This window comes from Perca flavescens, chromosome 8 (assembly GCF_004354835.1).
Source record: "Perca flavescens isolate YP-PL-M2 chromosome 8, PFLA_1.0, whole genome shotgun sequence".
NCBI lineage: Eukaryota > Metazoa > Chordata > Actinopteri > Perciformes > Percidae > Perca > Perca flavescens.
The window spans coordinates 14,456,964-14,473,804 of record NC_041338.1 but is presented as its reverse complement, the minus strand read 5'-3'; the positions used below and the strand labels follow the sequence as shown (position 1 = coordinate 14,473,804).

Genomic DNA, 16,841 nt, shown 5'->3' with positions numbered 1-16,841 from the left:
TTTCCTCTTTTCTCTCTCACACACATAGCAGATATCACAACAGACATCCTAACAGACTTCTCAAGTGATTTTTGGTGTTCTTTGAGAGTGTGTGTGTGCGATGGCTGTTATATGTGTGTTATCTTCTATTCAGATACTGGGATAGAGCCACAATGTTATCAGAGCCACAGAGACGCATCAAGGCATCTCCTCCCTGTGCTTTCACATGTGCAATTGTCTCTCTGTTAACTGCCATAAAGTGTTCCATTGTTCTCCTGACATCCGACTGCCTCTCTTTTGGATCCTGTCTGCAGACTTCATGTCAAAACAAAGCCTGTCGGCATAATGAAATAAAACCAACTTTGTTGACATGCTTTTATAAAACCACCTCAATGAGTAAAAACTGCTTACAGTCCAGCTGGGGCTCAGCTGACCGGCTGGGTGTGTGTTGCAGTATTTATAACTTGCTGACCCTAAGGCTGACTCCCTCCCATTTTCCCACCTTAAACTCCTGACACATCTGCCCCTTCCACCCCATAATGCAGACACACACACACCCTTTCTTAGCACCTGACTGGACTGCTCAAAGGCTCCTTCTGTGGGGGACATCACTGGTGGAGAAATTCTCTTCCAAAAAACAGACTAAAGACAAAGCATGGAATTGTTAAGAGTTTGCTTAATGGCAGAAAGGTGTCTTGACCTCTCCAGCTTCACGACTTCCTCCTTCTTGGCCTCTGTCAGAGTGAAAGCCTGGCTGGGTCTTACATTATATATTTAACTACTGTCAGGCTGCTTTTCAGAGTGCCTTTACGGCACCTTTTACAGAAGCACCATAAGGCCAGGGCACTGACACGCAGACACATGTATACACAGTACATTATGTGTGCACTGTATGGACTGTTACCTAATGTGAAACACATGGATAAAAATGAGAATGCTTGTTCAATACAGCCAAAATTAGTCACACTTTTGTCCACAGGCCCCGCGGTTGGAACAAATGTCTAATCCTAACATGTTTAATGATCCCAATGGGCTTACATAGTGTTAAACAGAGTCAGGTTTGAAGAGCTGATGAACATGTTGGCATTTTTAGAGGCTGGATTTTGCTCTTTGAGGTGGAGAAGAAAGGAAAGCTTTGAGGGGTGCTCTGCACTGGCTTGAGCCATGGTCTGTTTAACTGCTGTCTGACTGACTTCCTCTGCAACCTCCACTCCTCTTCATAGACAGAGACACATACCAGCACAAAGACACACAAGATACTATTAGTCCAATTCATATTCACACATTATGTGCTGACTAGTCTCGCATTGCCAGACTTATCTCCACAGTTCTGCTGAGGAGGATCTGGCTAGTCCACACTTTCCGGGAAAGGAGAAGAACATCCTCTGGTTTATTGGCATTTCTTTAAACCAATCACAATTGTCTTGGGCAGCGCTAAGCCCCAGACGGAGCAACGGTGCCTCTGCAAAATAGCCTCGGGAAAGAACTTGTTTTGGTGGAACATGTTCAAAAGTTGTTTTAGTGGTGCAACAGAAAACTCAGATTGCACAGATAGTCTAGCTAGCTGTCTCAATTTACCCTGCAGAGATCTGAGGAGCAGTCAACAATAGTCCTCATTAATCAATGATCAGAGTTTAAAATTTCAACATAAAGAAAGCGGATGGTGTTGGACGTCTGGCAGAACCGGAACAATCCCGTAAATGAAACATCGACCGACACCACGCACACTGACAAATTAAGTTAAAACACGGAAAACAATGTGCACCCATCTTTACAAGAAAAGCATCATCTTCACAGGGACTTAGCTGTTTGACACAAGTTAAACGAAAGAAAATTCCATCCTCAAACAAGGCATCCTTTCATCAGTGTGAATTTTCACCACATACAGCCCTATTCCCTTCTTCTATCTTCTCCCTCCATCCCTTTAATGCTCAATAGGCATATTATTTCAATGTTGGAGAGGAAACTTGGCCACCATTGCTGGAGTATATTATGTCCAGCACTGTCAATGACCCTGCAGTGGCCCACAGATGGCCAACACAGATAGACACAGCAGATGTAGCTCAATAGACAGAGCCTATTAATTCACCAAAAACATTCAAATGCAAAGTTTAATACATACTTATATGGACATGTGCCCACACATGCACACAGTTATATACAGATGTAACCCATACTAGTGGGAACATACCCAAAAAGACATATCCTGTACAGACAGAGTAACACAAACATAGGTCATGTCAGAGTTTTCTTATCGCAGCAGCCCTACGCGTGGGCAGTGATGACTGTTCCAGCTCTGTCTGTGTCCCCTAAACATTATCTAAACCTTTATACGTTTACGCACACCAAACCCTAAATAACAGTGTGTGGCAGGGGTCACACCTCCAGTTCTCCATCACTAACTTTCCCTAAAGTTACACATCTTCTTTTGGTTTCCTATGGGATCTGAACTGATTATTTTGGTTCCAGGAAGAACACATGTGGTGCATGTGCTGTGCAGATCTTATTGACAGAAAAAGACTAAAGGCTACGGCCAAGGGTGTCCCGTCTTGACAGAGTCTGTTTTCCTGTGCCCACATGTGTTCTCCATATGGCCCTGCTCTAAATGTGCCCCTTCCCTCCACTAACCACAAGGGAATTCCAGGAAGCCTTACTGTACATGGTTTGGTCTAAATATGCAGTGTAAGCCGCTGTGGCTTTTTTAATCACCACGTGTCTATCTGGCTGACCTTGACCCAACAGGTGATGTTTTTGGGAGATGGCACTGGTTGCAGGGTTGCGGATGGAAAAGCAAATGTTTTGGAAAATGAAAAATGTAAATGTATGCTGGGTTTTGCTACAGGCAGAAAGTGGTAATTAGAAAGAGGACATGGTAAATATGGGTAAATAGGATAGATGAACAGACAAGAAGTTCCAAGGTGAGGGCAGAAGCCAGAGAATCAATGTGGGTTGAGAACAACCTTAAACAACAGTAAAGAGAAACAGATCAAAAGTAGAGAGTCAATATTTAGTTAAATGAGTCTGGTGCATTTTTTCTGGAGACTGGATAATAGATGACCAGGTTTGATAGAGCATAACAGGAGAGAGACTCTAAAATCAGAGTGACTTTAAATGACTTCACAGTTATCAGCAAGACTTGGGGGAGGGGCGACATTTCTTGTGATGTGGGCAAAAAGAGATTCAAACAAGCTGCTGAGCTTCGATGTTTATGCATGTGTTGTAGCTGACTATGTTGCAGGCTCGACGCATAAACAAACACATTCCAGTGTCTGATAGAGAGAGACGGGACAGTTGAGAGAGGGGAGGGTGGTAAGAGAAAGAGACAATGAGTGTTACCCCTATTCATAGTGGCAACAGACACCCTGCATCTTTTCCTGTCACTGTAAGGTCAATGGACTTTTCAGGGAAGTAAGAAAAAGCAGAACCCTCTCTTCCTGGTGCTTTTCATTCCTACAGAGCTGCATCTCCATGGTTGTTTCAGTCAATCAGGACTAGACACCCCCGGTGTCTCCTCTTATTATTATTGGATGCCTGTGTTAACTGTCACTCAGCCTGCCCTCAATCCACTCTGATGACAGAAAAGGCAAACACACACACACACACACACACACACACACACACACACACACACACACACACACACACACACACACACACACACACACACACACACACACACACACACACACACACACACACACACACACACACACACACACACACACACACACACACACACACACACACACACACACACACACACACACACACACACAAAAGCCCAGATACCATCAGTGTCAGAGGAGAGAGACAGATATGGTAGAGACAGCAAGACATCAAAAGCAAAAACATTCAGAAGAAATATCAAAGGCTGTGGTGGCCTACTTATGGCTGAAGGGCAACATATCACACACATGCACACACACCTCAGTTAACCTGTCATGATGGGCTTTTGCCTACTGAACCTGGCACACTCACCAACAAGCTTGTCATAGAATCCGCAGTTGCTTTTCCATTCTCCTTCTTGTTCTCTCTCTCTCTCTCTCTCTATCCAAATCCTCCTACTGGAAAATTGGCCAGCTGTTTGGGGTGTTGGAGAAACTGTTTCCAAACATCATGCAAGCTGTGAACTATTGCTCAACCTGTAGAAGATAGTCTGTTAGGCTGCTCCTGATTGCACAGTGTAAGGCAAGGTAAGGCAGCTTTATTTGTATAGCACAATTCAGCAATAACGCAATTCAGAGTGTAAGCCACAGGTCTATAAAAGACAAGTTATTCTTACTGATATATTTCAATTTAAAGGACTTGGCTCTAAAACCAAACTGGAAGGCACTCAACAGTAAAGCAGCAGGGATGGAAGTCCTTAACAGTGTGTCTCTGTCCACTTATTCAGTTTGCTTACTCCACCCTCCATACATTCACAACCTTAGTCACGCAAGTCAGAAGGAAAAGCATCTCTTTCTCTCTGCCTGCTTCTATCTGAAAGTGAGTGTGTATGATCAGTGTACAGAGGAGTTTTTCTACCCATAGAGGTTTCTTTGCTAACATTGACCTTGTATGTCAACTATAGTGACAGTAAGATAGATAGTAAAAATGCCTGCAACTTCCTTATTTTTTATCTATATTATGACAGATTGATGTGATCATAAATGTGCATGCCTACTTTTAAATGAATATCTTTCCGTATATAAGCGTTAAAAAAGGAAAAGTGGCCAGAAGAGAAGAGCCATGTGTAAAACAGTGGGTCTACAGACACACTGTAGAGTTTGCTTTTCTAGTGCAATATATCTGCGCTATGCCTTTCAGGCTCCACACACTGCTGCTCTGACGGCATCACAAAAAGCTCACTCTTTTAACCCGTTTACAAAAACAACAGTTTAGACTTGAAAGAAAAAGGAAAGAAAACATCAGAACATCCAAAAGAAGCCATGTCCTTTTTTTTCTTCTCAGTGCCGGTTGATGGAAGTGCACACACACACACACACACACACACACACACACACACACACACACACACACACACACACACACACACACACACACACACACACACACACACACACACACACACACACACACACACACACACACACACACACACACACACACACACACACACACACACACACACACACACACACACACACACACACACACACACACACACACACACACTTCCTCAGCTGCAGAGATTTGGCTCTGGCTACATTGATCCCAATCAGAGATCATCTCTTCCTCAAATGCTCTATCGTTCCATGGCTCCATCTAGCCAAGTCAGTATGCCTCCAACAGATTTCACGAGAGAACACAGCAAGGGGTTATTATAGCCAATCCCTGGTCAATCAAATCTGTTTCCACTTAAACGACACACTCCCTGAACCCCCTCCATGCTCTCTCTCCTCACTTTCCCCCACCAGTCTGCCCATCTGATCTGTTTGTGTGTAATTAAATAGTACAACCAAATCCCCATAAAATGGTTCTGTATCGACTACAGTAACTGGCTTCAATTCTGTTGGAGCACACATGCAGAGAAACTGATGCATGCCAGCTAATGCCTATTAGCAATTAGAACTGTGATGGTTGGCATTGATTTTTCAGGGGTAAGGAGCAGGAAAACTGATGATCTGTGGTTTGACAGAGACTCAAAGAGTTTACTCTTTGTGAGCTCTGTATAAATGTTTAAAAGCAAGGCGGAACAGATCTGCTTTGGCTTTGCCACAGAAACAATCAAATTACAAGACTGAGTGAAGTAGCCTACTGTATATGTATTTTTCTTTGTAAACCATATGTTGTAACACTTAATCAAACCATCTCGGTCTTAAATAACTGAGAAAGAGGGTTGTGTAGCTGTAAAATGGAAAGTATTTTAGTAACAAGCACAGATGCCTGACTGACTTCACTTGGTTTAGGCTATGTCTGGGGTGGGTACAATAGTAGCTTATTATTATGCAAGTGGTCTTTTATGCAGTCTCATTTACAGTATATGTTGAATTGAGTATTATACTTTGTCAGGTCAAATTATGACATGAGAAGACAATATTTTTTATGTAATTCATTAGTATTTACTCAAATAGTTCTTGAAAAGATTACATAAGACATTTTACACTTAAAGGTCCCATGACATGGTGCTCTGTGGATGCTTTTATATAGGCCTTAGTGGTCCCCTAATACTGTGTCTGAAGTCTCTTTCCCGAAATGCAGAATTACAGCCACTAGAGCCAGTCCCAGAATGAGCTTTCCTTAGTATGTGCCATTTCTAGCTATTGAGGAGGAGAGAGGGGGGCACAAGGTGGAGGGTGGGGGTGTAGCCTTGACCAACTGCCACTTTGCTCGTTTGAAAGCCATGATGTCTCTCTCTCATAGGTGGGCCAAATTCTCTGGGCGGGCAAAGCAGAAAAAGGGGAGGTCAGTGTTGTGCTTGAACTAGGGCTGCACAATTAATCAAATTTTAATCACGATCACAATTTTGGCTTCCCACGATCAAATTTGCATGATCGAGCGATATTTAAAATGAGTCATAGAACGCTCCTTATCAAAGATTTTGCAAAGCCACTCTAGCGCTCCATAAACCACTGTCTGATCACATGCCTCTGTGAGCCAATCAGAGTTGTTCCCTGCACCGCGCAGCTTAGTTTCTAGATGTAGACAGTCACAGAGGACAGAGTAACGTGAGGAAAATTCCACAACAGGTAGCAGTCGGTCATCCACCAGTTTAACAGTAAACACATTATGTCCCGTCGGTTTTGTTTGTGACCATAGTGCTAGTTTGTGTCTGTTAGCTCATAGCTTTAGCAGCAGACTGTTTGACGTCCCGTTGTTGGAAATACAGTCACACTACACCGTTTAGCTGCCAGCATTTTAGCTGTATTTAATCCAGTTACTACTGTGGCTAACAGTAGGCTAACGTTACCTGCTGTGTAACGTGTTATTAGTGTTTACTGTAGCTAACGGCAGGCTAACGCTACCTGCTGTGTAACGTGTTATTAGTGTTTATGTTGCCTCTAACGTGGGTTTCGGAGCATGAGAGCGCAACGCAGACATGTAAGTAGCAGTGTAATGAGCCAATGAAATCCGCGTTGCTATTTCGTCAGGTAGATACCTTACGGCAAACGTGCATGTATGGAAAGCGGTCACACAACAGCTGAAATGGTATACTCCTTCACAGTATCCTTCAATAAAGGAAGAATGTAGCACAATATGGATTTAACAGGAATGTAGCACAATATGGATGTAAAAGCAGTTATAATTAGCCTATGTGACAATAAAATTTGTTTTGGTTAAATCAACAAATAATCGTGATAATTAATCGTGATCTCAAAATAATCGGGATTATCATTTTGGCCCTAATCGTGCAGCCCTAGCTTGAACGCGTTCATTTAACGATAGTTCATGAACTCGTTCATATTTTGGGCGAACGTGAACTGAACGTACTGTATTACTGCCTGATGAATGTTACTGTGAACTCGTTCATTCTGGGGAACGGCACGCTCTCAGTTTAACTTTGTTCAATAGGGTGCCAGATTTCTATAGAATCCCGGCTAAAGTTTGTTGTGGGTGGGATGGGGTTAATAGAAAGATGTCTTGTTATAATTGACATTGTAATATTGCATTGTATATTGTGCATTCTATCTTCTCTAAAACAAGAAAAACACTTGTAAAAAAAGAATGCCGGCTAAAACACAGCGTAAACAGGCCTTAATATGTAACGGAAAAAACACCCAATCTGGCAACACCAGCTACCAGTGTCGCACCGCCGCATGCGTCATCAAAACAAAAAGCAGCATGGAGGTGACAAAGCAGCAAGGAGGCGTCGTATGATCATTTAAACAAGTTTTATGACAAGGTTGGTGAGGATGGGAAAAATGATTGAGCATGCACCCTATGTACTTGAGGCTCAGTCCTTACCAAGCAGCTGCGGGTTCTATTCGGACCTGCAGCCCTTTGCTGCATGTCATTCCCCCTCTCTCTCCTCTTTCCTGTCTTCAGCTGTCCTGTCATATAAAAGGTCTAAATTGCCCAAAAAATAAAACACTCAGAGTTCAGTGTTATCATGACCAGGCCAGACTCCAATACAGGTGCATATGGCAGTGCTGTCTCTAAGCCAGCCTTCACACAGAGATGATGTGAAGCACAGTGGTTGCTTTCAATAAAACCATTGCTAGCACTAAACTGCCTGGGCCAAGATTCCAGCCATCTTCCAGCCAGTCTTCCTGCTTCCCTCATTAGGTACTCCGGCTGCAACCCCAAACCAACAGGCGGGACAGATTCCCTCGAGAACCATAGCCAGGACTCAGTGGTAACGCATGTGACACACTGGCTGCACATTTTCCAATTCAAACAAGCCAAAGAGGCTCAATACCAATCTGAACTCTCCTGTTCTCTCTGGATAGACTCAACAACTACTCTCCAAGAATGTGATTAGAAAGAATAAATCAAGATGCAAAGACACCGATGCTTTTAAGTTTGCGGTCACTATTTCTGTGTCCCGCGTGCCCTTTTTCTGTCATCCCTATCTTTCTTTGCCTTCTCCCTATCAGTGCTTTACTGTAAACAGTTTAAGAAGCACAACTCATGTTGCTGTAATGCAATAGGAGGAGCGTGGCTTGAGATCAAAATGATGACTGTGAAGGTTCAAGGAAGAGAGATGAGCGAGTTAGTACGGGCTACACACAAACTGTAGGAAAGTAAACTAAATGACCTGTGTCAAAGGATGTGAAATCAATGTGAAGTTCCTGAATCAATTCCATTGGTTGTGCTTGACAAATCACTTGCACGGCCATATCTGTCAAAGCATTACTCACGGTTTTCCAAGAATAGTCTGTACCCACACAAATACATTTAAGCACCCACAGATGAGCACATTGAAACACATGTGCACACCAGCACTCTAATGGGTCAGTGTTTTCACAGCTGGGACCAGACAAGAAGCCAGCGCAAACAGTGACATGGACCGTGTGTGTGTGTGTGTGTGTGTGTGTGTGTGTGTGTGTGTGTGTGTGTGTGTGTGTGTGTGTGTGTGTAGCCTGAAGTGGAACGTGCACATAACACTCTCACACACAAACATAAATAGTGATGTTTTGTGACGGATTAACCCTTATTATCTACTTAAGCTATATGGCTTACGGTCATGACTCTACGCACACAGTGACATGCTGATGGTGCTCACAAGGTTAACCTAAATTCATCTGTACAATTATTCGGGCCAAACACAGGCTTGATGTCAATGCCTGGGCAAATTTGCAGCATGCCTATCACACAAGGATGAACGTAAGTCTATTTCACCATAATATTAATGTCCTGTTATGTTTTCCAAAACCGTATTTGATCCTGCTCCAGATTTGCGGAGCAGGGAGTGTATTTTCAGAGTGCTGGTTTCCCCATCTGTGTGACCACAGTGCTGGGCTGCTCTCCCTGCATCCTTCTGCCCATGGTTCCCACGCCTCTTTCTGGGCTAAATACATATTTAGGGAAATACTGAGCAGCAAATCATATGTCCTGCTTTCTCAGTGCACCCCAAACCCATTACTCACAGCGCTTTACTACTTTTATAGAGCTGGAGAAGAGAAACTGAACTTTGATTTTTGTTATTACTGGACCAAATCAAAGTTTATTTATCCAGGTAAATTGTGCCGGGCATGAATGCTCCCTTTCAGATAGTCCCTGCTTCAGATACATACAGTTGTACAGATTAAAGCCATAGAGCAGTCCTAACATTTGGAAACTGTTCTGCCAGCCAGAAGCAGAGTTTAACTGACATCTGTGTGCCAATCATAATGACCAATATATTCATAGCCACTTCCACTGTCCATTAGTAAAGCTACTACTCTGCACTTTAAAATGCCCGACAGTACTATCAACACAAGTTATACCAGGAAGCTTGTGCTATTTCCTTGTGAGGAGAAATGAATGACAAATGGATTCCTTTGTATAGCAGCACTGTGTAGTGAGTTCAACCAGTGCTGTGGAGCCATTTGAACACATGCAAATCAGACTAAATGGGTTTCAGGATATGTGTGTGTGTGTGTGTGTGTGTGTGTGTGTGTGTGTGTGTGTGTGTGTGTGTGTGTGTGTGTGTGTGTGTGTGTGTGTGTGTGTGTGTGCGTGTGCGTTTACGTGAATGTGCTTGTGCGCGTGTGTGCATGAGTAATGAATAAGATCCTGGCACATCACAACCGGGTTCTTCTAATGCACTCCCTGTAGACCAGAAGAAATAAACAGATAAAGAAGAAGTGGACGTGAACATGGACACAATAGCAAAGAAAAAAAGAAGAAAAAAAGAGAGAGAGCCAAGAGTGAGAGTGAGCAAGAGAGGGCAGGATGAGGGAGTTTTCAGAATTGTTATTGGAGCCGTAGAAGTCATTTCTGACTTAAAGAGTTCCAGATGTGGGCCAGACCCTGAGAAAGAGAGAGAGACGAAGATACGGAGAGAAATCAAATGGGAGGAGTGTTTATCACACTGCACCCTTCCATATGATCAGAAGTATAACCTTTCGTTCTGAGACTATCTGGTTTTGGAGCAGAAAGTGGATCTTTGCTTTAGTGTCCACTGATGGGGGGGGGGTGTCAGGGTGTCAGGTGGTAGAGGGGTATGTGGCTTGCACAGCCCGGTCTTGGGCCTATAAAAAGCTAGGGTGGTCAGAATAATGGCCTGTTGTTAACACACACACACACACACACACACACACACACACACACACACACACACACACACACACACACACACACACACACACACACACACACACACACACACACACACACACACACACACACACACACACAAACACACACACACACACACACACACAACACACACACACACACACACACACACACAACACACACACACTATTGTTTTTTAACACACAGGCTTAAATGAAGTGTACCTTATGAAGAAACCAAAACTGCACATAATATGAAATGTATAAAACATCTGTGTGTTAAGTACCGACCTTTAGGAAGTTGGCATTGTTAAATATCTTGGGCACACCACAAAAGCTCCTGGTCTTTAACTTATTTTGCAATAAAATAGCTCTAACTCAAGCATATGGCCGTATAACGGACAAGTCCAATGCACTGCACTCTATTGTTTTTAACACTTGCAGGCTTAAATGAAGTGTACCTTATGAAGAAACCAGTTGAAGCTGCACATAATATGAAATGTATAAGTTGTCAGTGAAGGGGTTTGACAAAGATGGAAGGGATAGAGAGTTGATTGAGGAGTAATGTGAGGGTGGAGGAAACAAATGGACAGGGAGCAGGATGCACAGCTGGAGCTGGAAGAGAAAGTAGGAAGAGAGATGATATGTGGACATGGTGGTGGGTGAAAGGGATTTGTCCAACAGGAGGAGAGAGGGATGAGGAAATGGAAGAAGGGGAGGATTTGAAAGGAGTGCAGCCAACACAGCAAGAGGATGAGAGGTGAAGTCAGCGTAAACAGAGAGCTGTGTCAACAGACAAGCCTCCTGCCTATGCTCTAAAGGCTCTCTGCACCCCAAATCACAATAGCAGAACAAGAGTGACATGTGAGGACTCAATCTGACCAATGAGAGAGAAGTAGTTAATTAAATTTGGCTGTTCAACACAGAGTTTCTCCTAGTGCGACCTTGGTCAGAGAGAAAATACCTTCTTTGTTCGTATCAGATGCCTCGGTTCTGTTTTTTTTCTCCTATTCTGACAGGTCAAATTAGCAATGGATCCATCAAATGCTCACGCACAAAGAGCTGCTTTTGTATCCAGCAACAGGCCACATTTCACCTTTTCCTCACTGTGAGGGAGTGGAAAGTGGTGACTAGCACTCTGGAAGGAGTGTGTTAGACAGAAAAAAAAAAGTTTGGGGTGAATTTTGGCATCTATCACCACACAGAAAAACATTGAAAGCTGTCATTTGTATCACATGTTGGTTTAGTTGCACTGAAAAAAATATATAATAATAATAACTTAAAATATATTTACCATTGGCGTTCTTCCCGCAGATCAGGTGCTCATAGTGCTGCAGGACTCCCCATAGCTCCGCGTCATTGTTCACCACCCCCTCCAAGGCCTCTGTGCTCACAGGGGCGCATGCTGACCCTGAATCCGGCCCTGAATGACCCCTCTCGGCCATCAGCACCCTGGCTCCTATCTCCTCCACCAGAGCTTCCATGCACGCGGTCAGGCATATAGCTGCGTACTCATGGATGCGCACGGAGATGCGGGTGTCCACCATCCAGCGGAAGAAGCGTCCCACGGAGAAGGAGAGCCCGCAGCGGGCGGACTTGCCCTTCCTCAGCAGCTCCCCGGCGCTCATACTATACATGGAGATCGCCTTGACCGTAGCAGAGACGCAGTGGTCGGCCAGGGACCAGCTGAGCACCAGCCTCATGGCGCTCTGCACCTCGAAGCGTGTGCAGCGGCAGTGCATGACGCTGAGCCGCTGAGCCTCTCGGGAGATGCGGATGAGAGCCCTGCGGAGGAGAGCGGACAGCCGCCTCACGGCCTCCGGAGAGAACACAGGTGTAGCACCCTCTTTAATGCTCCCACTCCCGGCCACTTTGCGAAGTATCTTGGCCACCTCCTCTTCGGTCCAGGGAAACTCTTCCAACTCAGGTAAGCGGGGACACTTGGAGAAGATGTCCTCCGGGTCTTCGGGGAGGACAGTGTTGACCGTATCCCAGCTGTTGTTCCTGCTGTTCATGGAGCCCGAGTAGTACCACCAGTTGCCCCGGTGAGGGGCCGTCGTGAAGGCCTGGGAGTTTGACTTGGAGGAGGACAGGCTGAGGGATTTGCAGGAGTCCCCCGCCCCGTAGCCAGAGTCCAGCGTCAGGTCCTCCAGGGTTTTCATGTGGACATTGATCAAACCAGCCATTATTGTGAAACTGTGCGTTTGGAGAGTTTTTGGATGGGCGGTAGTAAAGCTTGTCAACGGTTTGAAGTCAATCAAGTAGCAGTCGAAACTCCCCCGCAGAGCTGGATGAACTGGTTACACAGCGGCACACTTCTCAGACATGCTGCCAAATGTCGTTCAGTGCAGGACAGCGAAACTACACAACTGCACGCGCAGATAATACTCTACTGAAAATGTCATCAGAGCTATAGGCTACCCTATATTGTTGTCAACGAACGGGACAGCCAGGGAAATTAAACGACGCACCAGTCTCACCTTTCCCCGGGCAGGGCAGGGGTTTAAACTTTCCTCCGGTCCGTCTCTTTTGAAACACGGCGAAGTCTCTCCCCGCTCTCTGAATGCAGTCAGACCCGGGTTCCCTGGTTATTAAAACATGTCCCGTGTGGCCGCTCAACAGACCGAAACTGTTTCGTTTTTGCAGATATCCCGTGAAAAAGTCCGAGACTAGCCTACCTCATCGCCCTCCCGTCCCGGTGCTCGGTCAGGAACAGCCTGCTGGGGAGACACTCAGCTCGGGTGTGTGGAAGGAGGGACCGCTGCTGAATGACAACACGGAAGCTGCTCGAGCACCAATCAGGAGAGGGCCGACTTTTGCGGACGGCCAATCAAGACCCGCTCCAATTCTGTCCTAAATTTGGGAGAATAAGTGAACTTTGTTTCTCCTCAAACGAGCATCAAACAAACTTCCTGAACTCGTGCGACCCACATATGGCTGTATTTGTTTTCATGCTCGAGGTACATTATTATTATTATAATTATTTTACATTCACACAAAGTCCTAATACAGTGCTGCTATCTACAAATAAAGACGTGTAAAAGCGTTGAAGTAATTTGAAGCTATTACAGTGCGACTCATGAGTTTAGGAACCCATGCTAAAGTTGACTAAAAATAGGAATACAAAAATCATCTTTTGGAAATTGATCTTAATGCTTTAATTAAAGAAATTAGAAAAGTCCAGCCTTTAAGGACACAAATTTGCTTTGTGTATGAACAATGTATTGTAAATAAATACATTTTCTTCCTTAAAATACAGGGGGCATAAGTATAGACACCCGTATGTTAAATTCCCATAGAGGCAGGCAGATTTTATTATTAAAGGCCAGTTATTTCATGGATCCAGGATACTAGGCATCCTGATAAAGTTCCCTTGGCCTTTGGAATTAAAACAGCCCCCACATCATCACATACCCTTCACCATACCTAGAGATTGGCATGGGGTACTTTCCATAAAATCATCTCTCAAACCAGCTATTAGGCTAACTGAAATAAAACCATGCCAGTCTCTAGGTATGGTGAAGGGTATGTGATGATGTGGGGTTATTTTAATTCCAAAGGCCAAGGGAACTTTTTCAGGATGCATTTAGTCTTTTAGTCAACTTTAGCATGGGTTCCTAAACTAATGAACAGCACTGTAATAGCTTCATATTACTTCAACACTTCTACACGTCTTTATTTGTTATTATACTTTTTAAACACAATTTGCAATTGAATATAATAATGTATAATCTAGGCTAGTTGACAGAATAAATCCATGGGGATAGGTGTTCCCCATTAGTTATTATATTGATGGGTCTGGGGAAATTCTTCTTTACCTGGAACCAAAATGCAGGCTTCAGTTATCTCCTTATGTTGAATCTGGGGGACTTGGCTTGCTTCCTGCACATTAGCTAATCTCTCACCTGCTGCCTGTAACAGAAATTGAATCTGTAAAGTTCTTGGTAATAATGCAAAAGGTGTAGTAGTGTTTTATTTGATTAGGCTTAGGGTTTTCACTGAAATTGCATTTTAAAAGCTTATTTAGGATTGTAAAACAGATGTGTTGTAATAGCTTAAATAAGTAAGCTTCATTTTTAGTTTTTAAAGGTTCTCAACTAATAAATTGTGTACTGGCTCATATGGTTTGTACGCAGTCCACTACTTGATGCTCATTCGGTACCAGTTCAGCAGAGGTAGTAAAAAAAAAAGGTGTTAGCTATTGCTTTTTTAAACAAACTTTGAGCAAATCCCTTTAAGAAACTTCAGTTTTAAAGCATTGTGCGGCCCTGTTTGTTGTTTCTGGTTCAGTGCTTTAACATGCTCGAGGTAAAATAAAGCAAACATGTTGAAGGGGCCTGTGACTACCTGCTTCTCATCACTCCGCACTCACATAGACAGGTAGGGTGTGCCTCCAGGACAGAGTCCAACACTGTTGCATAATGGGTTTAGGGCTGAACACTCACCCTGCATGCCTGTGAGACTGCAACACAATGTGAAAGCAATGAATATTTTCTCGTACATACAGACCTTGTGTTATAGGACATATTATACTATGTATGCAGGTAAAGTGGAAAAACTGACTCTCAAGCACACACACTCTCAGACGTCATGGTCTATGAATCATGGTAAGAGGAACTGAGTAGGGAGTCAACCTTTCAGTCCAGTTTAACCTCCCTCAGTTTTGCACTGTTAGTCAAAACTCCTCTAAATGAGATCAGAGGACACACAGGAGGTCAGCACTTGCCTCATCCAGACCTCATGTAGCTGTGGTGTGGACAGCGTTTACCTCATGGTCTCTCTGTGTGCGTGCATGCTCAGGGCAGACCACCACCCAGAGCAAATATGCACACAGGGGGGGGATCAACAACTCAAAACAAAAAAAAACTCTGCAAATGATTAAACATGGTCCAGAAAACATTACAGCTCTGTTGGAGTTCAAAATGTTAGTTTCCTAATGTTTGCTTTTCTCTCTGCATTGGCCATCATACTACACGACAAATGTGATATTAGATGGATTTAACTTAGAATGAGTAACTGGATAGTGATGTCAGCCTCAGAGTGAGGGTTGCAGAAGGTTTTTAACATGATGTCATATTTACTTTGCATTTGCAGCTTGTAATACAAGTACATCGGAGCCTGTTCAAATCTTGGCAACATGTACTTTTAGTAATCAATGTAAACATTTCTTAATCTAGCTGAATATACCTTATTTATAATTTTTATTTTTTAAAAGCTCAAGAAATAGGTTTGACAGGTCAGTTCGAGTTTTTGAGCCACATTAACTTCTTTTAGGCTCTATAGTGAATTGTTAAGTTTTTTTTTTACAAACCCATTGAGCTTAATACAACCATTTGTTGGAACAAAAAAAGCATTATCAAGTCACCTAACTGGCATGTTTAAAATGAGCTTCTACTATGTGGTTAAGAAGAATTGTTTGCATAAATGAAGTCATCCTTGTTTCTAGGAGGGGGATTTTGCACACTAGCAATGTTCATCTGTCTACTCACTCATATTGTGTCAATTCTCCTCCACTGTATCAACCCAGCCCCTGCTCAAAATATGTATATTATTTCCTCATTTGCATGTGTTTGAAGCCATTCCACCATTGTATATCAGCAGGTATGTATGTATGGAAGGATGGAGCACCACCATGTGGTCAGATAGGGAATAGAGTTGTTGTAACTGATATTTAACCTATATTTTACACCAAACAATACAACAAAGCTGGATGAAAAAGATGAAAAAAAAAACCTCTGAAAAATGATCTGGACGTAAGCATAAAATTTTATTTTCAAAAAACCAACAAACCAAAATAAAAGTACAATACATTCTTAAAACCTTTTCTCTACAAAACAATTTCACAGAAATTACCTTGGAATGTATATTCCTATTTTTCATCTTTATGTTTCTTATATATATATATATATATAGTCTTATTTTGAATGTGTTTCTTTTGTTCTTTAAATAGTCCCGTGTCAGTGTCAAATGACGTACAGTATAGACCTTTTTTCCTGTAGAGGCAAAGAAAGGGTCTTGGAGGGCATTTTGACAATCATATAGTCAATAACAGATCATTAACTCTCATCCACATATTTGTCCAGCCTTGAGCCCTCCAGCCACTCACCATTATTATAAGTACCATGTTGCATAAACAGAGGCATTAGGAGCCCAGCCTCCAGCCAAACTAATGGGAGCAGGTGGGGTCTTGCTGGACTGCAG

General features: G+C 43.3%; 1 protein-coding gene across 1 annotated transcript in view; it reads right to left on the bottom strand.

The window, feature by feature from the left end:
- Window positions 1-13,370, bottom strand: part of abtb2b (ankyrin repeat and BTB (POZ) domain containing 2b) — a 55,825-nt gene extending 42,455 nt beyond the window's left edge. Inside the window, exon 1 of the mRNA XM_028585814.1 lies at window positions 11,935-13,370. Coding sequence (XP_028441615.1) covers window positions 11,935-12,826 — 892 coding nt within the window. The 5' untranslated portion in view covers window positions 12,827-13,370. The remainder of the gene's footprint in view (window positions 1-11,934) is intronic.
- Between the last annotated feature and the right edge of the window lie 3,471 nt (window positions 13,371-16,841).